Below are 25,590 nucleotides of genomic sequence, written 5' to 3'. Positions count from 1 at the left end.
TCCATTAACCCTGAAATGCTTCCAAGAGAACTATATGCCAAGAAATGAGAACAAAAGAAATGACTACAACAAGAGCACCCGACATTTTGCCCTGTTGGAAGCGAAATAAAAAGTTAGATTAGCAAACAAAACACCAAGGTATCTGGCAGCATCCCAGGGTAGCAGCTCTACCATCTGCACCAAGGCCATGTGTCACTGTCATCCCTGAGGAGCAGGTCTCTTGGAAAAACAGAAGATGGCTATGCAGAACCAAGGAGGACACTGGCATGATTTCCTACAGAGCTTGAAGATGTTCCTGACAGCACTCGCTCAGTGATTGAAGGATATGTGCCCTGCCAACCGATGACACCAAACAAGGCAGAGAGGAGCAAAACCAGGCTCCATGGGGCAGGTCCACCTTGGCAGCCAAAAAGAGCTATTTGGTGAATGAGGAGTATCTATATGATGGAGTAATCTCAGGGAATAGCGGTTGGAAGATAGCCCTGATGTGGTCTAACAAACCTTTCATTTGCCCATGGAGGGTGGGAGATTACATCATCTAGTAAAGCCTAAATCTTAGAAAATCCCTGTATGTTTGATTAGCTGTCCATAATAGCTTGTTCTGCTTGATTTTAGTTGATTTCAGTAACTTTAACACCCTGCATGGGAGCCAGGGGCTGCCAAGCCCTGTCATGTCACAGGCATACGATTGTTTATAACACTGTGCAGAGACTGGGCTAGGAGATCTTGCTCAGGTCGTGGTTTTACAGTGGATAGAGGTTTCAGACATAACTTGATTTTCATTTGCTTTCTTTTGACTGGTGTGGTTCTTTAAAAGCTCCAGCAGCACATACAACAGTACACTTTCCCGGTGGAAGATGTATGTACAACCCGCGATTTAGCACTGTGCTGCAAGGTATATGGAAGAATCAGAACATGAGCCCTGCTTCCACTCAGAGCAAGTGTTATGTGCAGCAGGTATTAGAGCAAGCTTTTAACAGTCGAAGGATCAGACTTAAGTTTTAGCTCCCGATCATTACCCCTGAGAGAAATGGCTAGTCACTTTTGCCTTAAAGAAACTGTTTTAAAATAGTGATTTGTCTTCCAGGTTGATACCATCAATTGATCCAAGACATTGAAGTGTTAATTTGGCATAGGTTTCATTAGCACCAGAGAAAATATTAGATTTATTGATTCATTTTTTGCTTTACTTCAGTTCGTGCAACAATAGTATTTAGTGAGCCAGTCAGAGACTAGGTTTTCAGAGCACTGACTATGTGATAGTCGAAGAAGACAAACTGTTTAGATATGATGAGATTAACAGCTCTAGAGGTTAAAGTTCTCTGCCCACAGAAGTGGTGCAACACCAACAGCATGAACAAAGGGTTTGTGGGCTGGTGGCATGTTTTGGACCACAAGCAGCAAGATAACCTCTACAGAGAAAAGCCTCGATAGGTCATGCATTTACTCTGAGACAGACAACAGAAGAAACCGTCATCATGGTGATGGCTTTCCTAAAAAGTGAAAGGTAGAATATCACCCCATCAACTCCACTGAAAAACTTTGTGATAGAAATCATCCCTGGCTGGTATCATGGACTGGCAAACTGGAAATGGGAGGTTCCATAACCTTGAATCAGTCTCCTGAGCTATCAAGGTGCTGCTGTTACCAACTAGATCTGCTGTTTGCAGCTGCTCCCTCTTGGCCTAACAGATCAGAGGAGCAGCTAAGCAGCATTGCTGGTCAGTCCGGTACTGAGATGTTTGGCAAAGAGATGCTGCAGGGAAAGATGTGTAGTTCCTCCCTCTGAGAATGATGAGCAAATAGCTCGGCAGTGCTAAGGCTTTGTATGTATGACAGGAGTTCCTCTTCCATCACAGGGACTGTAAAATTAAGTATGTCATCACTTCTGAGTATTCATTTTCCAATAAGACCTCTTGTAAATGCACCAGAGCTTGGTGGTCCCATTATATCTGCAGTATCTATATTTTATAGATCTTTGCTCACAGTTACTTTGTACTTTGTTCTACACCTGCTGTGAGAAACTGGGGGAAACATTACAGCAATAGCCATAAATAAATATGAGGAATCAGACTCTGTTGCAGCTCTGCCATCCAAGTTTGTACATGGCTCAAGCAGGACTTTGGGTCTTGGCTAATCTCTAATTCTTATTCCAGAGGTAGCTCTATTTCAGTGACAAGCAAACCTCTGTGGAATAAATTCTGGTCCCTGTGCAGAGCTGAAGTAAGTAAATTATCATGCTTGTTGGCAAACAGCTTTAAAATTTACAGTATGGGAGCCTATCTAGAGTTGAAGGCTTATGAGAGAGATTTACGTGCAACCGCTAGGGCTGTGGTGAAATAAGTGTATGTTGCTTGTGCAAAGTCTGGTACTGTGATTACCAAAAGCCTTTTTATTTATCTCTCTAGAGTTAGAGGTATTGGTTATCTTTCTAGAACATGGCGATTCTTACCTAGTACAATTTCTGCAAAAAGTAGCTATTCAAAATTATGCCAGTCATATGACCACAACCAGATCAGGATAGGGCATAACTGGGGAAAAACCAGTACAGTTAGTTACTCCACTTCAGGGTAATGAGGTGAGGCAACATGCAGCTCAGTTTAGGTGACCACAGAGTTTTATTCTTCCCCTAAAATCTCCCTCCAGGCCACGCAGCACACACGTGCCTGTACTGCTGCAGCCAGTGGCTGTGGTGTGCGGGGTACGCTGCCCTCCCTGCTGTGCCTCACTGCCCTCCGGCTCCCGCTGCTTTTGCCACCCTGCTTGTGCGCTGAGCAGGCCACGGTGGCTCTCGAAGGTCCGAGGAGGCTGTGAAAACTGGGAGGGACCTAACACTGCGGCGACTTGCAGCCCTCCTGGCCGGACAACCGCTGTGGCTGGGACCGGGCCACCTCCTCTTCCCCTCCATAGAGCAGTGCCCAGGTGCCCCACACACTGCTCTGGCTGTGGCCATACGTATGCAGGAGGAATAATTTTTTTTTTTCTTTTCTGAGCTGTAGAAGTCTTGAGCCAATAACCGTTATACAAACAAGACAGAGCAATTGTCTCATTAAATGTACTGTCCATATGCAGGCGCCTCCGCTGTTTTCTCTCCCCTTGAATGTGGCTCTGTAGGAAAAAGCCTCTCGAAGTTGTCTTCCAGCAGCAGGCTGTTTGTTACTCTTTCATCCACCGCAAGAAAACTCCAGCAGCTGTTTTAAGTGAAAAGGAGAGGAAAACATCAAGGAAAGAATTCTGAATTATCAGTCTTCTGAAAGAGATAATCTGTGAAAAAGATACTAGAAAAGAACCATGCTCCTCTTTCCTGATAGTTCATGAAAGCTCCTGCCCCTCAGCAGCTCTTGTGTGTTTGTCCCTGCTTTGGAGAGTCCCAGGCCTTTCCTCCCCGCACATCATTGAAACAACATATAAATAAAAATATGCTTGTCAGAATGGAGAGAAGAGCCTTGTAACTGGTGGGGATGAGGGACAGCCATGCAGGCCTCCTATTCTGCTAGTTTTTAAAGACATGTTCAGTTTTAACTTCTGTTGTTAAATGTGCGGGTGGACACATCTAACGGAAGAAGAATACTGTCATGCTCGAGGCTCAGTGGATTTATACATCTTATCAAGGTTAGGATCAAAGAGAAAAGGGGGAAGTGAGGGCCAGGAGTAATTTCATAGGTTTCCTAAATTCATCTTGCACCAGTTCACTGGGAACTGTTTATATTTTTTATTTTGTTTGCATCGTGATTATTCTCAAGTTATTCTGTGAGAAAATTGACACTGGAAAAATGATTGTGATTTGAATAACCTTCTCTTTTTCCCTGTGCTGAAATCCTGCAGAACATACAATGTATCTGTCTTCAACAGTATAAAAAATATGAAAATAAATGTAAAGCTGAGGGACGTAGCTGTGTGCTCCATTATAATTCATTTTGATCCTTGCAAAATTAAATGGTTGATATAGTATTTAAAGGTGTCTCTTCAAAACACAATTAAATACACCTAACTTGCATTCTTGGCTAATAAGATTGTAATATTTTCCAGACTATGTCACAGTACAGAGTTATCAGCTTGTGGCCACACAGTGTTTTTCTCATCACACAGAGAAGGTTTTTAGGGGGCATGCCTCAGCAGCACCCCTAGCATACGTGCAGGGAATGCAAGTACGTGGGGATGCGGAGCTGGGTGCCTGGACAGTGGGCAAAGCCAGGGTTGGTGGGGCTGGCCCTGGCTCTTGGCTAGTCACACCTGGTCCCAAGAGCTGGGCCAAGCGAGCTCCTCTGTTAGCACCATGGCTCCCAGCTGAGGAGCATGCCTGCCTTGAGATGTGTTTTTAACAAGCAGAGAAGTGGCTGCATTTTTTCCTAGAGGAGGTGAAACTCTGCCAGAAGCAGGAAGGGCTGTGTTATCTTCCAGTAAAAACTAGACAAACTTTTCCTGCAGTATGTGTCCCTTGACACACATGGCCACAGCCTCTGAAGGGTGTGATTCAGCAGCACTGCAGGATCTCCCTGGCTGGAGAGGACCAGGCAAGGGACTTCATAGCTGGGGAAAGGCATGTGTAGGAGGGCTGTAGGCTAAAAATAAATGCATCAGGCTAAAAACAACCATAGGGAGGGGAGGTTTGACAGTTTCTGGCCCTACCTACAGTTGTACTGGCATAACCGAGGGGAAGAGAGATAGCATGGGGGTGGGAATGAGCAGCACCGGGACAAGTGTGACAAGTCAACAGCCAGAGCTGCAATTGCATGAGGAGGTGTCTTCAGCATCAGGGTCTCCTCCTGTGCCAAACTCTGTTCCAAGGTTAATTCCTTCCCTGTCCTGAATAACGTGTCTTCGCCACGCCCCCAGTTACACTAGGGGACTGATCTAATTTTAGATATATATATATTTTTGCCTGGTTGTTTTCTAGCTAGCGCTGATCCTTGTTCAAACCACTGTGCTGGTGCAGCTGAGAGTGTTGCGCACTGGGGGCTCAGGGTTGGAAGGAATCTGAGGGAACAGAGAGGCAAAATGCAGTAAGATTTGGTGTAGCAAAACCACAGTGAGACACAGGGTTCTCCTCTGCTGTCACAATTCCCACTAAAAGGCTGGGTTTTCTGTGTGTTGTGTTAACAATTCGTCTTTGTTATCGGGTCTGATATGCACTTCTGCTTAATCACCACCTGAGCTCCCTGTTACTCTGTGACTCTTCCCAGGGTGAAATCCTAGCTAGGAAAAGCTCGTAAGGTCTGAAAGCAATAATTTGGTCTTGAATCCTATAAAAAATTCCGTACCACGTGACTCAGTGCCTGTCCAGAACAGTGGTGTAGTGTGGCTGGCGAGAGCCTGGGAGCAAGTAAAGAAACATCTGGCTAGAGACACTGAGCCATGGGTGTCTTCCTCCAATGTTATAGCCTGACAGCTGGGGCCAACTGGGACAGGCCCCAGCACAGCTGGGTCATACTGCTATGTCTACTGAGGGCAAGAGCGTTCAATGTGTACAGGGCTCTATCCAGGGGGTTCATTACACTGGGGCAGGGTCTTATGTTATTAACTCTGCAATAATGTCTAAAAATCAGACTTTGTTTTGACTTTTTATTTTGTTTTATCTGTGTTTTTCTTAGGAAGCTGATACCTACCAGCTTCAGTGTCTTTTTTAGCTTTATTTTGGGCAGGTCCTATCATATCTGGGATCTGTGTGCTCCTGAAAGGAATATTTTAAATTTCAGCAAAATTGCAATTGCATATTCTTTTAATGCAGGAAGGCATTCTAATTAATATTAGGAGTTAAAAGCTTTGTAATTTTTTTTCTCTCTAAGCAAACAGTAAAAAAATCTACTTATTAACCTGAAGTATTTATTACAGTACTTATTTATGTACACTTACATCACTCAGTTCATCAGATACTATAGCTTTTAAACAGCTAGTTGGTTTTGTTCCATTTTGTCATCTGCCAAATAATTTGACAAATTTGCCAAAAACTGCCTGACATTTTAGATCAAAAGAGTTAGTTTTCTTCATTCTTTTCTTCCAGACAGGTCATGTATCTTTTCAGGCTTGAAGAATTTCTATCAGCTATTTAAATGCGAAGCCGCAGAGACAAAGCCAGACTCAGGCTGCAGCGAGCTGAACTGGGGTGATTCAGGACCAAACTAGTTGCAGCACATAATTAAACAATAGCTGTGCTCCACTCCAGAGACTTTATAGCTTGCAGCGTAAACTGCCTTCTTTACCAATGAAAAGAGGCATATATGTGCTTATCACAGACAGCATGTGAACAAGGATGGTAGCAAGAAAATTGCTATCAAATCACCCCTAAAAAGCTTTTTTTCCACTACTTAAGCAGCAAACGTGACCGAAGATGGCTGCTGGCAGTTCCGCCGCTGCCGAGGGAAGAGGATGAGCCGCAGCTTCCCAGCTCTCGCTGGAGGGAGGAAAAGAAAGGGCAGAGCTGGGCATGGGTCTCTCCTTGGCACTACTGACAACCGCCTTTGCTTTTACTCCCTGCAGCTGGGCTCAAAGCCAAGGGAATTATATACAGCCCTGGCTGTGCTCTGAAAGGCAGTGGAGGTAGACTATCCTCTCCCAGGGCTTTTCACACCTCACTTGGATGTGGTCCTCAGCAGCGAGTTTCTTTTCACCTCATAGTAATCTGTGAAGACCCAAGATCCTGTCCTCAGCAGTATTAAAACAGGAAAGGAGGGATACTTTTAGCTCAATTTCAGGGCAGTAAAGGAAATCTGGCACAGGACAGCCATTGGTTGTGTGGGCCCTCAGACAAGGAGGTGGTAGACACCCACTCACAGCAGCTGGGCAGCATGAGATGATAAAGCCTCCGAGCTCGAGTCACTGCAGGTTTGTGGGTTAGTAGCTAAGCAGTTGCTGATTAGGTAACAGAGACTTTGCTGGGAAGTTTTAAGTTGCTAGGTCAGTTACCTTAGAGTGATTTTTATACACGGCCATGTTGAATTTGATGCGAAAAAGAATATCCTGAAAAATCTACTGACAACAAGAGTTACTGTTGCTGTTTCGGTGGAAATATGGGAAAGCTGTTCTGCTTCAAAGGAGTAAGCTATTGGGAAGAGGCAGTGCTGTTGTGAGGCTTTTCAGGGTAGTTCAGTGGTGAATGTCCCACAAGGAGGATGTGCTTAGGGACACGCTTGCCCTGATGAAGGCAACACTGCAGTGTGTTCCCGCTGCGAATGCATGACAAAGAAATAGAGGGAAGGGAACGGCCTGGAGCTGCCATAACTTCTCTTACTCTGGCTAAAAACCAGAAATGTGGAGAGCAACTCTACTTGGGGTCTCATGGCAGGGTCTGGAAAACACCTTCTTACCGTAGGAGGAGAATACCTCTTACCACGCTCTTTCTGAATCACTACACAGATGCCTTTGCCTTTTTTTTTTGTGTGGGCAGTGGAGAGTGTGTGAAAGGGAACATATGTGTGTTTGTGCACCTGCCTGGGTATACAAAGCACTTTTCTGCAGGACCTGTTTATCTGTGATTGTTTATGTATTTATTTATTGGTACCTAATTCTGAAATGAAGTAATACTTTTACGCTCTATAAACCACATGGACACCTTTCCCAAGACTGCTCTGTGCAGGTAGCCCGACGTGTCTGTGGGGTGGCGTTGAAAGGAAACTGCAGCCATTTCTGTTTTTTTGAAGGTATTTCTGGCTCTAGCAGTTTTTCTGACAGCAAGGTCTGTTTCACTTTATTTCTTGTGTATCTTGTCACTCATCAGGGTTGTTTCCTCCTGTAGTTTGTGGGGCCTTTCCAGCTCTCCCTTCCTTTTCCTGCTTTGACCCCAGTAGACTCTGTGGGTTTAGACCCACTTCTGCCCATGTGAATGTCCTTGAAAAATAATTTCATGAGGGTAAGGGTAGGTCTGTTGTAGCAATATCCAGGGATTCCAGGCAAACTGAAGAACTCAAATTACATACATTGTCCAAGGAAACACACAGCAAGGTGCAGCTTTTGCCTTGAAGACATATCACGATAATTTCCATAGAGTCTGGTGCATTCTTTGAAATAGTTGGAGGGCAGATGATATAGTGTCCAGAGAAAGGAGCAGCAGAGTCAAGTCACTGCGATATTATACGTCCTCCGACTAGGGGGAAGAGAAAGAGAGTAAGGTGGGAGGACAGGAGGGGTATAGCACCCACTGAGGGACGGCAGAGGTTCGAGGAGCTCGGTGGCCACTGACTTGCAATGTGGGACTCTTGCAGCAGTGGGGAAAAGAGCTCAGCAGAGCCTAAGGCTCCACCGGGATGGATAGGGTTATAGGACTTGACTTAAAACTGTTTGAGCCCCCCATAACAAAAATTCACGTGAATGCTCGATTTTACACACGTGAAGAGTCCTTTCAAAACTAGTGGAAATACTCAGGTGCATAAGTCTTTGCTGGTTTAAGAGTTAGGAATTAATGCAAGTTGTTTTTCATTTGCCTGTGTGAGACTTTTTTTATATATATATGTATCATGTGATGGGAGAGGGGAGACAATATCCTAAAGAAATTTTGTTATGTGCACAGGTGTGTTTCAGCCGCTGTCATTAAAAGAATGAACTAAAAAGCAACAGCTAAATTTGAAAGCAAGAAAGGATTTTCTTGATAAATAACCTCAGACTGAGCATGTTTTAACAGAAATGCTACAAAACACCATCTGTTGAAAACCATGGTGCTTTATTTAATTTTATGTGTTGGAAATTTATTTTTTATGCAAAGACAAGCACAAAAAAGAGCAACTTTGTTGTTTTGCAGAGAGTTGGATTGAACGATGTCTCAGTGAAAGTGAAAACAAACGTTATTCCAGTCACACCTCTCTGGGGAATGTTTCTAATGATGAAAGTAAGTAACTTCTCTTTAATTTAAAATGCTTGTGAACATATCCAAGTGCTAATTTCCTTCTATATATGTCACTACATCCTTGTGACAATTTGGTATTAAAGAGTTGACTCACTGACGTATCCAAGAGTTTTATAAATGTTTTTGCTGGAATATTTGTTATTTCCCATTATTTAAAAGGAAATAATACTGTCAGTTAAAACAGCTAGCAGAATTTGGGTGTCACTGAATAAAAATTCGGTGACCTCTATGGTGTTCTATTAGTATCAGTTCATGAGTAAAATGCCATCTTTTTTTCTTCTCACTGGTGAACACCGTAATACAGGAAAAATCATGCTGTTGTTCAGTACTAGTGTATTGAATCACATGTATAAAGTATGTATTTGAAGAATTAAATAGTTATTTTCAGATTTTAAAAAAATCACGTATTAACTATATCCTGATAATGCTTCCTTTTTAATATTGAGAGAAAACAATTATAAATCTGATTGATTTAAAAATAGATATTTTTCCTCATCTCCTCCAGTTATAGTAGTTTTAGATCTTGATTTTGAACACGAGCAGGTAATTAAAAGTATCCTAAAACAACTTTAAAAGCCCTAATAGTTTCTCTTTAAATTTTTAAGACAATTTTTAGCTTACCATTTAGTTTTCACTGTTTATGCAATTTCTATTCTATTTAATTTGGCTAGAGCAAAATACTGTTCAGGTTAATTTCCCCCTCTATACTTCATATATTAGTTCATGTTACAACAAATTAATGCAGAATAAATTATTTTATTCAAAAAGACCCACATTTTTATCATGTTCAAACCCAGAAATTTAAGAAGTATATTTTTGATCAAATCTTAGTTACTGAATGTCCTTTGTAATTTAAAAAAATTAAGAGCACTACTTTATTTTGATGTCACTGTAAAGTTACATGCCTTGCAGCACAGTATTTTAGTGGCTCACAGAATTTTCTACATTGGGGCCCTACTTTATTTGTCCAGCAGTTTCTTCTGAGGGAGTATCTCTTCTGAGGGAGAAAGAACTTGTTAGAAGCATGATGTTTGTTCACAGCTCCCAAGCTGAGAACATCTGATAAGAATTCCCAAAGAAAGCTAATAAAAGTTGGCAGGTTTGGGTTTTGGGGGTGTTCTTTTCTTTTCTTTTTTTCTTTTTTTCTTTCTTTTTTTTTTTTTTAAATTAAGGAATCTGAATTGAGTTCCTCTCTAAAAATAAAATGGTAGTGAATGTACAAAAACAAAAAGCATAGAAAAAAGGAAATAAAAAAATCTTAATTTGCATTTCATGAGAACCCATGAAATTTATGAAATTCATTTTACGCTGTCTGATGATACTGAGAAATTGAGGGAAATCACCTTCAATGAATGAGACGTGACTTCAAACTCTTAATAGAGGCAGAATTTAGGATTCAATCCTAGTGACTATAGTGAGCTTTTCGTTAGACTCACAGTTCAAGACTGTAAGGTCAAGGTAGTTATTCAGCATCACCTGCTAATTAAAAAAAAAAAAAAAAAAAAGAAAAAAGGAAAAACTTAATGTCATTATAGAAGTCTCCTTCTGTGTTCTGTCTAGACCTGTTACCCTAAGTAGGTTGTGGCAGTTTGATGTAGGAGACTATAGTTTAAGTGCAAGGATGGGAAAACTTCCACACACGGGGACAGTAAGAAGTCAACCTGTGTAGGTTGACAAGGATGACTAAGAACAGGTATTTCAGAGAATGGCTTTGAGAAAAGAGAGTGGGTTCTGTTTTGTAATACTGGAATTAAGGGGCAATTGATGATACTGAAAGGCAGCAAATTTAAAACTGAAAAAACAAACATTTAAGTGAATTTATCCCACAGTTTGCATGCAGAACACATTGCCACGGTGTATCATCAAAACTCAAACCACAGATACAGAGTTGATTTTGTCTAGATTCCTATTTATAGTCAGGTCCTCCAGCTGCTGCCTTTTCACTGGTACCAGCATTTTTGCAGTGTGCACTAATCCCCCTGAAAAATCATCCTTTTTCTTGGGTGGTGCAAGTGGAGAAGAGGAGGGAATAAGAAAGAAAAATAAAGCATTTGCCCAGCAGTAAATAGATCAATAACCTGTGGAAGCCAGAACAAAGTAGAAGTTTCACCTAAGAAAGCATTGTGCTATGTGATCTTTTTCAGCCCTTGAGTTCTTTCTAACACTTCTCTAACAGTGCCCACACATCAACGAAGAAGTTTTCAAACCATCATGTCACTCTTTGTTCAGTCTGTGTCATACACGTAGAAGCATTGGGAGGCAAAATGTTTTGAGAAAAGTTACATAGCCCTACTTGAATTCCTTGGCATGGTGGTCAAATTACGGTTGTAAGTGGAGCTCTAGGTTTCATCCGCAGCCAAAATAAGGCATCATCCATCTTTGTCTTGACTTCTTGTCTTTTTGTCTCTAAATACCTTAGGTAGCTGTTGGCTGCACCCTACCAGGGAAAACTTTTTTTTTTTTTCTTTTGGCTTTGAATCCTTTGAAGATTATGAGAATTTCCACTGTGATCTGCTAATGCCCTTACTGAGTATCATGCTTGCTTTCATAACTATTTTTTTTCTGGATGTTTTTACAGTTCATAGCATTTTAGAGCAAGAGCTATAGTTCTGCTGATCTCCTTTTCCATAGTTGGATTATGCTATAGAACTGTATCTCACAAGGGAGAGATCCTTTGCAATCTTCTTCCATTCTCATTCAGGTCTGTTGAAGCCCTGCATTACAGTGTGAAGGAGGTAATGACTTGTAGCTGTCGATTTTCACTGTCTTGCTGCTTCTTTGGGCTTTTCTTACCCTTTTGAAGCCTATTATGACCTCTCCCTGAAACATAGCATTTACATTCTAATATAAACCTTCTAGGTTAATTTTTATTTAATTTCCAGTTTTCTAAACATTTCTTTTTCTGCCACTTCTCCATTCTGCATGTTAGTCAAAAGATCCACAGGGAAAGAGAATGGTATAATCCCATATCTAATAATTAAAAGAGAAAATATTTTCTTTGTTCTGTGTGTTCAACCAGATTCTGCAAAATTGAAATAAGGGTATGGAAGGATACAGTTTAAGGATTATGAAAGTTTCAACTTCAGTTTTCTGTGGAGAGAGTCTCACACATTATCTGACAAAGTGGAAGGGCAGCTGCTTGTACAATTTTTGTGTATTTAGAAATGTAAATGTGTAGAAAGTTCATGAGATGTAAAAGAAAAGATTCAGACTACGTCTTGTACCTCACAAACAGTGTTCACGGTCAGTGTCCAAGCTGGTTGAAATAGATAATTTTCCATAGCAAAGAATTTCCATAATAAGGAATTTCCCCAAAATAGAACTTTTTGGGGAAAATCATAGTTTTGACTTAGAGTGAACTTCCATTAAAAAGGATTTTCTTAATCACCATTAAATCTAAGGTGTTTTAGTTTTTCATTTGAACAAAAAGTCTAATTTTTCCACTGAAAATTTTGAACAACACCCCCCCCCCCCCCAATATGACTTGATTTTGTTGAAATTTTCCTTGGAAAAAATTCCTTTTCCAGTCATACCTACTGAGTTAGAATTATGCTCCCATGTCTCCCAAGGGCTTTAGAACAATCCCACTCTTTTTAAAGCATGGAATACATGCTAAGGAGCCTGAATCCTATTTATGGATACATGGAAGTAAGAGGCAAGGTAGCTTCTTACCACTTAATTCATTTTAGCAAAAGGCAGATCCCTTTTGAGTACAGTCAGAACCTAGACTTCAGGAACAAGAGGATAAGAGGCCATTCATCTGAAAGCAGTGGAGCCATCTGAACTAAATGCAGGATTTTGCCCATATAAAGCCTCTGATACCACATACGCTCCTCAGAGGTCCTGCTTGATGCACACAGGCAGGACTGGAAAGTAAAGGGCCACTCTAATATTTCCACAGTGGAAAACAGAGCTTTGTCTGTACTCAGTTTATGACAGAAATCATCTTGAACATTTAAAAAAAGCGTCCGCTAATGCTGGGTCTTCACATTGTCAGTGTTCAACTTACTGTGCTTAAGGCATGCTGCTCAAAGGTGATGAGCACAGCTCCTGTTGATTTGTCTCCATGTCTTGGCTCTGAGAAACAAGAAATCCCTGAAGGTGGACCTAAACCCCAAGACAGAAGAAATTAGAGGATATTACTGAAAGTTCAGGATGAGCCACAAATACACGTGGAAGACACAAGCTGAGCTTTACTCTGGCAGCTTTGAAACAAAGTTTTGCAAGGAAAAAGAGGTGTTAGCAAAGAAACTTCCATGGAGGTTGGGAAGAAAAAGGTTCTCTGATATCTCTGGGAGGAGAGCAATTCCTTTTTTTTTTTTTCTTCTGTTCTGTGCAGTCGGAGGATCCCAGTTTTGAATCTCTTTTCTTCTCTTTAGTTCTTCTTTCCTATCTCTGGAAAATAGGTGGGAGAAGCCATCTTTCTTCTCTGAGGTGTAAAAGAGAGAACTTCAAGTCCTGGTGCCTACTGCTCATGTGATGAGAGACATGGTTTTCAGTGATCGAAGTGAAACGTGTCTCTCTCACATCTCTTATTCTTTGATAATGTTAAGATGGAGAGGCCTCCTCCATGTTGTCTGAGAGTTTTACTTGTAGTTATATAAGCTATGACATGATTTCAGCTTGGGATGAGTACCAGTTTTCCTACCAGACCAGGTAGCTTGGGATACCTTTACTTGGAAAGCCAGTAGGACTACTGCCTATGTAACTGCCGGTGGAGTGAAGTTACTAGATCTGCTCCTAGCAAACAGGTTTCTCTGTGAAGTGCTGGGCAGCTGCCATACATGTGAATACCTGCAGCTGTGCACGAGGAGGTGGATTTTCCTCATGGCTTCAAGTCTTCTTGCATTTGCTGGTGAAGTATCTTGAGCTCTGTTCTTTGACAGCACCTTGAAACAAGACTTCTTTTCAGCGTCTTCATTCCCTTCCTTCGCAAGATAGACTGGATTTTTGAAGTTTTGAATTTTAAAAAGTATTGGTTCGTTTTAATCTACCGTGTTGTTTTGAGGGGGGACTGATAAAAAGACAGGCCAAATAGTATTCCTTGTTTCTTTCTTGCTGTACAAACAGATCTGGGTTTGGTCCTGAGGCAAGAGTTGCACAAAATATTCCCTGCTCAATGGGGAGGCCATCAAGTACCCTGCTAGCAACTAAATATGAGGAATAGGGATATTTGTTATTTTCTGCAATTCAGTTATTGGATGAGATTATATGGTTAAACTATAGAAAGTAGAATAAAATGCGCATTTATCTAATAGTAAAAGTTCATATTTCCAGATCTCCTCTGCTCCTTGACTAGGTGCAATTCTTTGTATTCATTTAATAAAAAAAGAAGTGAAGTTTTTTTTCTGAAGTCAAATATTTTAGCCCAAGAGTGGTGAAAATGAGAAAAGTTTTGGCCGACAGCTGATCTAGTGATAGAAAACAGGAAAGTTCTTTTTTTTTTTTTTTTTTTACACAAAGACTTCATTCTGGGGGAGAAAAGCCCTAACTCTTTGGAAAATTTTAGTTTTGTTGAAAATCCAGCTGTTCCCCGGGTAAATACTTTGATGGAAAACGATGTCCAAAGAACGTATCTCAACAAGTTCAAAGTTCATAATTCTCCTCCTTGGTTGAAAAGGACAACGAGAGGGGGTTGCTGAAGGGTCTTCAAGAAGGATCCCCAGGAAGCAGACATAGCTGAGGAGGAGTTTTAAACTGCAGGTTACGATATTGCTGTTAATGGACTTGTTGTTAAAACAGATCCTTATGTGGGAGGTGCTGAGCTGGGGTAGCTTGTGGTGTGTCCGAGGGCAGGTTAGATAAAGCTCCTGCGGGCAGGTTTTGGCATGAATAAGCAGCAGCAGGGGGAAAGCTGGATGGGGTGTAGAGACTCGAATATTGTGTAATTTAGATGTTGGTTCAATGTCTGTTAGAGTCAAAGTCTGATAGTGAGAGAGAATTAAATGCACTTAGTGCAGATGAAAGCTGTCTAAAAATACACCTTTCCATGCTGTCCTCTCAAATCTGACAGATAATCTGAAGTTTTATTTTGAGGGGCACTAGCGTCTCCCACTTTCACGGGCAGAGGGACTGTTTAGGATTTCAGATTTTTAGTTTATTAAGATTGGTGTTTTTCAACCTTTGCAATTTGTGACCCTCTAAAATCTTCTGGTGAGGTGGAAACTGCCCTACCGTGAATTTAGCCAGAAGCAGAGGGCAGTGGGGCCCGGGGGGGCTCGTGGGCACCCGTGTGCTGCCAGCACCACGATGACACCGGCTGCCGTTGCGTACCCCGCGGTGACACCCCCTGCCTGTAACGCCAAAGGCCTGGAAATCGCGTGGGCTGCGAAAGGGCCGCCTGGCACCTCGTGCCACGCCCACGGACAGCACCCGGCAGCCTCCTGCCATCACAGGCGCCAGGCCTGCTCGCGAAGCTGGCATCCCCAGCGCCGCTTTCGTTACTGTGGCGGTGGCGGGGGAGGCGAAACCGCTGGTGCTCTGAGACAGGGCCGGGCTGCAACTGTTTTATTCGCCCTGTGGCTTCAAAACGCTGCCCCGTGGCGCTGCCTGTGGTGGCGGGGAAGGTGCTGGGCCGGCGGCCAGGCCAGGCCAGGCTGCCTCGGCGGTTTGTCCGCCGGAGCTAGCGGACCGCCGTGGCCGTGCCGACTCAGCAGCCGAGTGCCGGAGGTTTGTTGCCTACCGGGCCGTCTGTTTAGGAGAAACAAACGAAAAACACACTCTAAAAGCGGTTTGAAATGTGTATGTTGGGCCTATGGGCTGAATAAAAGCTGTCCGCCTGAAAGGCCGGGAAGGAGCGTGTGGCGCGATCATTAGCAGCGCTATTGTGATGCAGATGCGGAAGGAGGTGGCCTGTGATGTCCGCTGAAAACTGTACATCGGGGTTTCCCCCACCTGCAGGGGACTGGGCTCGCAGGCTGAGGGGTGCTCCGTTAGCACAAGCTGCCCCACATGTGACAGAAGAAATATTGCGGCACGAGGACCGAAGGCAGCATTTTCCAAAGTGGTGGGTTTTTTGTGATTTATTTTTTTTTTGGCTGTGCCGGTTCTTGGGACTGCACAAAAGACCTCCCGAAGGGGTCTGATATTTAGAGGCCCTCATCAGGCTCCCTTAAGGCCTGGCATCCGAAAGGCTTGCTTAAGCGGCTTTGGAAAGTTGCCTGCATAAAGAAATGAAGCTTTGCAACGTGGTGCATAGACGCAGCGGTGCAGCTCGTCGTTTACCTATCAAAGCTTGGCACTTTCATCGGGGACAGAGTTGTAAAAATACCAAACTTTGTTCAATACGGCAGGGATTCCCAGAGAATACCCTTCTGGAGGGGCTGGTTGTGCTTCAGGCTCTCGGCTTTCACTTAGAAGTATGTTTCTTATGCTTTGCAGATCACAGTTTAATAAGAGTTATACTATACATTCTTTCCAATTTTTCAAAAGAATTAATGCAAAACAGGAAAAATCCAGTATTTTAAAACAGTTTTATTTTCCTCCTTTTTTTTTTCTTTATTGATCTTTAATTAAGCTTTTTAGAAAGTAAGCAGATCAAAGATCAAAGGGTTACCTTGGAAACAGTTCATCTGGAATACAATCAGAAAACTTATCTGAAAAGAAATAACGTGTATTATAGAATGCTTTTAATTTCAATTTTTCATTTTCAGCATTAACCTTGTAAATTTATAAACATCTAGCGTATAGCATACACTAGGATTGCAACAGTGAATGAACTCATTAGATTAAATGCCTCATCTAAGACAAAACTTGGATAAAGCAGCTGTTTCCTTAAAGCAGGTGATAGTTATTTTATGTTTCGATAGGCTGCTAGAGGTCCAAGAGTCACTGTCTTTCATATAAACTTATGCTTTCCAATGTTATTGTTCCTACGCACCACTCTGCTCCTGCTCTCAGTGGTGTTTGCAAGCTTTATTGTCTTCTGCAGCATTTATGAATATTAGCTTAGGGAGCGAGCATCGTTATATTTGTTTCCATAATTTAGCCATTATTTGAGGAAAACATTGAAACTTGAGCACGTTTTTGGACAGAAAATTCCTTACTGGTACACAAATGCTTGAGCAATTCCCACTTAAGTTACACATTTTTTTTTTCTTAACAGATGAGGAAAAAGAAAATAATAGAGCATCAAAACCACACTCAACTCCAGCTACTCTGCAATGGTAAGATGCCTTTTCAAAAAAATCATAAAAATCTGTTAGTGCTTTTTCATATCCCTTTGTTTCAACTGAAGTGGATAGAGGGTTGGGACATCTTAAAGAGTTTTAAAGATAGTTTTTCCACACATGTTTAGCCTGTTGACTAACATCCTTTATAACAGTGCTCAAAAATTGCCTTGCTCTTACAGGATTTATTTGAACATCAGAAAGCTCTGATACGGTTTAGAAGGTCTACTGGCAGATTTGTTTGTCACCTTTTCACTTGGTGATTTGTGGTTTGTCATTACTGTCATATTTATTACAAAAAGAAAATGAATACTGAGAACACTCTTCAAGACTCCAGATTGTTTCAGTGTGTGATGGAGCCCACCTTTATGCACTGTTTTACTGAAATGAGATTCCTGTAATTTAAGGTAGAAGAGGACAAAAGAAGTGACTTTATGGTCTGATTTATTTGTCAAAATCTTCTTGGAAATTTAGTGAAGAAAAAAAGAAGTGGATTTTGGAAGAATAAGAGAGACAGAGAGAGAAGGAGAAAGAGAGAGTGGGGAGAGGAAAGTCTGTGAGTAAAACAGTCTTCTGTGCCATGACAAGTGACCAAGTGCTGTTCCACCCACCGTGATTTACAGCAGTGTTTTTGGCTGCAAGTCCTGTGATGTTACACGCACTTCTGACATCTTTCTATAGGTCATCTCTTAGGCTTTTTTTTTTTTGTTTGTTTGTTTGGTTTTTTTGTTACTTAGTTTAGATTTTTAATTCTGGTTTAGTTTTCTCTGTACTGAAAGTTGTTGAGCACCTTTCAGGAGGTTCCCTGTACCTGGCAGATTAGACCTCTGCTTCAGAGAAGTTCATCAGGCCTCAGAGCAGCCTCAGAGCAGACTATTTTGAAAAGCCATATTCCTTAGCTTGCTTTTTTTTTTTAAAGAAAGGCTTTTACTTCACCTGTAAGTATTCCTCACAGTTTGCTGGGTGAAAAAATGAATTATTGACAAATAGTGTTTTGTTAGCAAACTGTTAGCAAAATGATTTTTTCTGCCCATGTCAGCCTCTTGGGAGATCTAACTGAATAAAAAGCAAAGAACAATTTATTCAGTGAATTTTCCTCTTTTTCTGCCTGTGAAATATGTATAAAAAGATTCAGATTATTTCATTTATCTTTGCTCTTGAAGGCTGATTAGTTAAATTTTAGATTAAAAAACCCCCAAACCTGTGGGTTGATTCAGAATCAGTTGCTGAAAGTACTCAGTGTTCTGCCTTGCTAAACTCGCGGATACTTCCAGTGCAAATACTGAGACATGCAAATATAAATTAAGGCACTTAATTCTAAACCATTGATGCTTTGTACCTATTTGCACCACAAAAGTGCTGTTTTGCAGAAGTTCAAGAAATTTGAATAGAGAAGGGGGTGACTATAGGAAGAGAAATTCATTGAAATAATAGTGAAATGTCATGGATGTGTTTTAATATTTTCCATTATTCACCTGAACAATTTCAATGCCATTCAGGCAGGATGATAACAAGGACAATCTAGCTAAAATAAAATAGTAGACAGGGCTTGCCAGTCCCAAATGCAGAATAATGTTTGGTTTGCAGTAGAGTCAGCTAAGAGTCTTTTCCAAAGGAGCAAATAATGTACTAGCCAAGAAGTCAGAATTAATTAGAACATGCCAACATTACTGTTCCCAACAGAAAACATGTAAATACTGTAAACAGTCTTCTGCCAACTACTTTCAAGCTTCCGCAGTCATAAAGGTTAGTAAATCCCTAAACTCCTGGGATATTGAGCCCTGCTGGAATGCAGTGTGCATGATGCTACTCTTTCAGCAGTATTTGCAATAGAATCCTGGAATTTTGAAATAAAAACGTAGCTCATATCATCTCTCTTTCCCTCTTGCTAGTGTACTATCTTACTACCTGTCAGTTGTGTTATGTTTCTCACACATTTAGGTAAGTCAAACATTCTACCTTTTGAGTCTGTTGGAGCGTCTGCAATTCCCCCCACTCAATTTTCCACCCAAAATTGCATGAGGAAACAGAAAGGAATGAAATTTTTAAGCTTAATTTCTTTACCTGGGGTCCAGCTGAATTATGTGATTGGTTTATTTATTACTATGCCTATAGGTAGAAGTTCCCCAGCTTGGTACAGTTTTCCGATTGTTTCTATATCATTTTCTGCCTTGGTACTGCAGCTTTAAATTGGTATTGCCTGGAGAAACTGTGCCACTGGGTTTGATATACTAAATAAACTGAGAAGCTCAAATGTGGTCAATGTCCTAAAAAGTTCTAAGCTTGCTTGACGTGAAGATGTCAAGTTTCCTCTGTTCTGGAAAATGAGGCATGGCAGCATCAGGTTATTTGTACTGCGGTGGAACCTAGCAACCCATGGGTTGGTAAACTATTGTGGTCATTGCTATGCAAACGCTGCACTGACTGATTCCTGGTGTTTAGCTTCACATATTTGAGTTTTGTCTGCTCAGGCCTCAAAATCTCTTTTTGCGCAATCAAGAAAGATAAAAGACTAAATGTAACTGAATATGCCTTGGGTAAGCATGTGTCCTTCCCTCCAATAGGAGTCTCTGGGCCAGATTCAAGAAAGACAGAAATGGTGGGGTAAATTATTCACCAGATTTCAGAGATGAAACCGTATTTGCTGTGAAATGCTACTACCATTTATAGCTAATGAAGGCAAGGGAGTGTGGGAGGACAGAAACAGAGGAGGAGCAAGGAAAAAGAAGAGGATGAAAGTAGCAGGGAAAGAGAGACAAGACACAAGGGAAATGTATGTTTTTTGTCACATGGTTCATATTACCATCATTATTACTTATTTCTTGTCTGGCATCCTGCTGAAAACAGTGAAGAACATCTACCCCACAGGGCTCTATCCTTAGCGCTTACTGGGGGTAGTACACCTCTCTAGAGCCGATATACATTCTACACTATAAATGAGAGGGTATAAGTAGCCAAAGACACCAAGGCATTTCTGGATGACTCTTAGCCTGGCTAAATATCCTTTTCCTGGAAACAGGAATGATGTTTTTCTTTGTTTTGCTTTGTTTGTTGATGAGACAAAAGGAAGTGGAAGACCTGGTAAATGTAGCATTACTGCCAGAGTCCATCACTGGGACTGGGAAAACTGGGGGAACTACACCAGCCTGAATTTAACCATTAAAGCATTAATCTATGGATACCTACTGTCCTGTGCTTATCCATGCTCCCGTGTTCGTTATTGACTGTAAAACTACAGTGCTTGCTAAGCACTTTGCTCTAAAATGTTCATGATTATTTCAGGGGTGAAACGGTTGACTATATTGTAAGTGTGAAATTTTATTTTATCTCAAATTGGCAAACGTGTGTGTGCTTCCCTGCCTCTCTAAGCAGTGACTTATTCAAAGCATAGACGGCGTAACTCCATGCAGTTCAGTGGTTTACGGGATAGGTGTGCCACATAATAACAGTATTGTGAAGGTAAAGTCAACAAAACAATTTTATTTTCTGCAATACCCATAGAAAGGACTAAAAAGAGGAAGGTAAATCATTGCTAGGGAATGGATTCTCCACAGATTACTAATTTCACAGAAATTGTTCTAATATATCAAAATTAACCTGCTCTAGAGTCCTTTACGTAATTAGCAATATTAACATTGCAGTATTCTGTTCCCTTAACATCTAGAAATAAATCTGTAACAATTAACACGGCAGACACTGTTCTGCTATAGAATAATCTCATTTAGTCTAGAAGTGTATACATATAAAGACGAAAACAGTAATAGGAACAGATAAAATTGCCTTTCCTGAAAAAGGATTAGGGGATTTATTGCTATACTGTAGCAGTACAAAAGGTCTTATTGTGAACTACTGGATTTCACATGGCTTTATTAGGACATTTAAAATGTTATATATATATATATATATATATAATTTCTGATAATGATTTGTTAGGTAGAAGATTGAGTTCATTATCTTTCTACAATACTGTAGAATGAAGCTGAATTCAAAATATGATAAAGTTGTTAAATAAAAGACAGGAAAATAAAAGAAGTGGAGCAAGATGGGTTTTTGATCATTAAAAAAAAGTTCAGGTATAATGGAGCATTGTTCAGTGTCAGACTAATGACTCCCTGTGAAAGAGAGGAGAAAAAGAGAAAAATTCATCAGATATGAACAGAAATAATTAACTGCTTTTCTTTCTGTCCTGTCTTGGTCACGGAAGCTGACATTCCAATTAGCAGCTATAGTATACAAACGAACTCTCCAGGTTTTGAAAAGAGGTTTTGTTAAAGCGCTATGAATTTGAGGAAAGATGCCGTGATGATATTCCTGTAGAAACCAAGGAAGAATAGATGTTGCCCATACAAACTGATTCCATTCATCTAGCCGGATATCTTATTAAAATAGTTTGCAGTCACAAATGATCATGATAACTGAAATAGAAGCAAGGTAGGTCCTAGAAGAGGCAATGGAAGAACGAAACTAGGTATTTGGTAAGGTTTGAAGTTCTACAGCTATCAAATGACAGGGGTTTTTTTACTTTAAAATTGGAATTTTCTGGAAATATATTGATTTTGGCAATGTTTAAAGAAGTTGTACCCACTTTCTGCTCCCAGCCAGCAAGGCACACAAGCACATGGGTAACTATAAGCACACAAGCAATACCATGGATGGCAAGAAGATTTACGGTTTTAAAGTTAAGCATGTACATACAAACCTCTTGAACTTCTTTGAATCAGCAACTATAAAAATGTAATTTCGAAGGAATGCTTCTTCTAATCAATAGATTTATAATGAGCTCAGTTTCTTGGTTTAAAGATGAAGAATATACCTGTTAATATATTTGATGCATAACTTAAGATTTTATAATTATATGTTTTTTGTGTTTGCATGTGTGAAGGAGTAATTATACTTTCTGCAAGGTACAGCAGGATGTTATTTCACTATTGCATTCGGTACATCGTGGGCCCTTGTTTTCTTGGCTGTGTCCATCAGCAATAGCAAGGAAACATTATACAGCTATGATTTTGTGCAAATTCTTCAGTATTTGCAATTAACTTGTTCTAGTCAGAGCTGCTTCCTCCAGGTAAGAAATTTTGCAGCTGAATAGGAGTGAAAAGTGTGTCATGAGCCAATGGTGACCTTTTCTCTAGAGAATGAAAGGAGGCTGCCTCTCATTGATTTTTTGTTGTTCTGTTGTTTTGTTGTCTGCCCCAGTATGGTTTTGGGTATAACATACCATTAGTTGTTTTGTTGTTGGTGGTCGTATTTTTTTTTTCTCTCTGAAAATAGCACTTTGGATATGGTCTAAGACCAGGATTCCTTTGTGCTCATCTCCACTTCTTTCTGAGAACTCACAGCCTATGTATTTGTTAGGAAGCAGGAACTAGATGATGCAAGTACCTATATGGAAATGAATTAAAAGGAGAACTTAAGGGCAAAGCAGAGAAAACAGTAGAAAAGCAGAAGCTGGAATGTTTGGCCTTAAAGATGCAGCTTCACACACTGTTTATAATACAGGGCATCCAACATACTTGCAGTTTTTTCTGTTTGATATTTGCTTTTTAAGGCTGGAGGAGAACTATGAGATTGCAGAAGGTGTTTGCATTCCTCGAAGTGCTCTCTACATGCATTACTTGGACTTCTGCGAGAAAAATGACACGCAGCCTGTTAATGCTGCCAGCTTTGGGAAGGTGAGTCTAAACAGCAGTAGGATGTCTTGAGCAACTGATCTGGTTCAGGTGAGTTTGAAACATTTGAAAAGAGTTAAACCATCATTTCCTCCTAAATATAATGTTATGTGAATGCATTATTTTAGGTATTCAGGCTTCAAGGGAAATGCTAAGATTGTAAGTATTTAAAAGATGGCAATCATTTCTCATTGTGGCTACAAAATACTCTAAATTTTTTTTGGTGACTTCAGTGTTGTCCCTAGCCTAGCTGACAGGAACATGGCATACAATATTGGCATTGTGGAAGTCAAATACACTCCAGTGTAAATACATCTGCATTGTAACTTGTAGTGCTTTACCAGTTATTTTCATAAAAATAGAATAGTAAATTTCAATCATTTAATTCTGGACCTGTCTATACCATTTTTAAGCATAATAAGAAAATCTCCAAATGAGGGATATCAGCCCACAAGGGCAAACTGAGAGTGGAGTACTGTGCCTCCAGATGTGCAAGACCAGAAAGCATCTACCTGCATTTGTGTGACACTGCAGATATAGGCTCCCCAGATATCTTTGCACTGTGATTCATTGTGCTTCCACTTTCTAGGCCAGCTTTAGCAAGAGCCAGCCTGGCTAACTCCAAACTCAGAGCAGAAACATGCCCTTAGCGCAGATGCAGCTGTGCATAGCCCAAATATGAGCAATAAGGCTCTTATTGTATACATCAGTACCAAATATTGAGTGGCCAGGGTGTAACATTAAGTTATTACTCTTTGGATTTTCTGTTTAGGCAATGTTTTCCTCTCAGTGAAAAAGAGTATGATTTTTTATATTTTTAATTTTTATTTAAAATTGAAATTTTACTCTAGAAATCATCTCAGCATTTAAAAACTTGTAGGCTGTGAATAAAACAAAAAGTGAAGTTTGACACGGTTTTTGAAATGTTTACAAACATGAATCTGATGCTGATTTCCCTGTAGGCTATTCTCTTCTCATGTTTGCAACATTAATTCTATATGAGTGCTGAGTGGTCAAAGAAGGAAAATTGGTCTTAGGGTAGGGTAAGTGCCTATGTAAAAAGTAGGTGAAGAAGAAGGATATGTTTATTGAGGTGTCATTTTCTGTACTACCTCATTATTTAGGCAGTTTAGCGAGGCAAGTAGAATGTATCATGTTGTCACGTTGGTATGTTTGTCATGTCTTACAATCCTGTATAGCTCAGTTGATTCTGTGTTTGATTTCTTTTTAAGCATACCATGTAAGTGAGAATGAAATTATTCTTTTGATATGTTATTGCTATCAAGTGGTACATATAGTCACAGCATGTAATTTAGGAATAGTGAGAACAGGAAACAAATTTCATGCAAGCTAACACATTTGGCACATGTAAAATTTACATGATGCTACTTTTGCTCCTACTAAAAATTTCCATAAATCATGCACAAGGAGTAAACATTCTGAAATTATTTCATCAGAACATAAATTTGCAAGGGATGTCACCAATTTTCAGTATGCAACAGTTTTGTCACACTGTATATTACTTTATCCTCTTTCTTTCTCTCTGCATCAGTGGGAGTTCTTTGACCCAGCAGTGCAGATCTTCTGTCTGCAATTCATAGTATTCCCATGGGTTTCCCAAGCACTGGTGTTTTCCACTTGGTTGCACAAGGTTGGTTCTGAAGCAGCGATATATGCAGTTTGGTTTCCCTTCTTGTGGAGACGAGCCCATGCAGAAGCCTCCTAATACTGCTCCAAAATAAAATATTTCATGTGTGGCCATTGCTTTTGGATCTGGAAACAGGGGCTTCTGCATAGTTGTGTCCAGGAACCTCAGAAAACACTGACACAAGCATGGGAGTGAAGTAGGCTCCTGCCCCTGCAGACCCCAGAGCAGACCCCAGCGGTTCTGTCAAGTGCTATTGCTAAGAAAATGTACTGCACAGTAATGAAGATCCACCAGGCAGACAACCACTTTCTGCAATGAATAGCTTGCAGTCAGCTTCTCCTTAGGAGCAGGTACATGGATGAAGATTCAGCAGACAGAGTTGTTATCATGTGTTTGAGAAGCACATTGATTGTGTGTGTTGCACAAATGCCTTGGCGGCAGTGCAGCAAAATAGGTGCTATTTGAGGGCTTCCGTAGTTAGCTGCAGGGACAGAGACCCCAGATGTGTTTGTCCTCATTGGGACTCATCAAGAGCCCTGCAGCTGTCATCTCCTTCAGAGAAAGGGGTTAGTTGTTCTGTGAAATTGTAGACAGTTCGCCTTTGAATAGACCACATTGAATTCATGATTCATTTTTGAACTTTAACTCTATGGGCAATGTTAAACATTTAGGCTTTTTTTTTTTTTTTTTTTTTTTTTTTTTTTTTTTGACAGACTGGTAGTTTTTAGAAAGAGAGAAGGAGTTCAGCATACTAAAACAATCTGTAATAAGTAACATCCTAACGTGTTGCTACTTACTCAGTTACATGTCAATTAGCAGTGTTAACTTCACTTTTAAAGCTCCATTTGTAAAAACCACTTGAGATATATGAAACTTGGCTGCAAGTGATTTCTCCATGCTAAGGTTTTGTGTACAAAGCTTCAGCCCATGTGTAATTGTTAAACCTGATGTAAGTCAAATAAATCCACAACAGAGTCAGAAAGGAAGGGAGAACAGACAAGTTGTTCCATGAACACCAGAACTAATGGAGCTAATTTTGTCATTATCTCCCATGTTCCTTAAATCCAGCCTTACCCAAATCTTCTATATCTCCAGGCACCCACATCATCTATAATACCTCTGTTTCCCTGCAGTACTTTCAGTTCTTTCCAGACGTCAGTCACTGCTGACAAGGTCTTGCTGCTTTCGGTTTTCTCACGTGTCCACTACACCTCCCTTCCACATTACTTTCAGATTCCCTCATTTCTGTCTCTCTCTCTCTCTCCC

General features: G+C 40.6%; 1 protein-coding gene across 1 annotated transcript in view; it reads left to right on the top strand.

The window, feature by feature from the left end:
* RFX4 (regulatory factor X4) overlaps window positions 1-25,590 on the top strand; it is a 99,789-nt gene that overhangs the window by 11,385 nt on the left and 62,814 nt on the right. The window contains exons 2-4 of the mRNA XM_026117885.2: window positions 8,732-8,818; window positions 16,941-17,001; window positions 22,556-22,679. Coding sequence (XP_025973670.2) covers window positions 8,732-8,818; window positions 16,941-17,001; window positions 22,556-22,679 — 272 coding nt within the window. The remainder of the gene's footprint in view (window positions 1-8,731; window positions 8,819-16,940; window positions 17,002-22,555; window positions 22,680-25,590) is intronic.

Source organism: Dromaius novaehollandiae, chromosome 1 (assembly GCF_036370855.1).
Source record: "Dromaius novaehollandiae isolate bDroNov1 chromosome 1, bDroNov1.hap1, whole genome shotgun sequence".
NCBI classification, from domain to species: domain Eukaryota; kingdom Metazoa; phylum Chordata; class Aves; order Casuariiformes; family Dromaiidae; genus Dromaius; species Dromaius novaehollandiae.
Note: the sequence above shows the minus strand (reverse complement) of the source record. Positions and strands in the feature narration are given on the sequence as shown.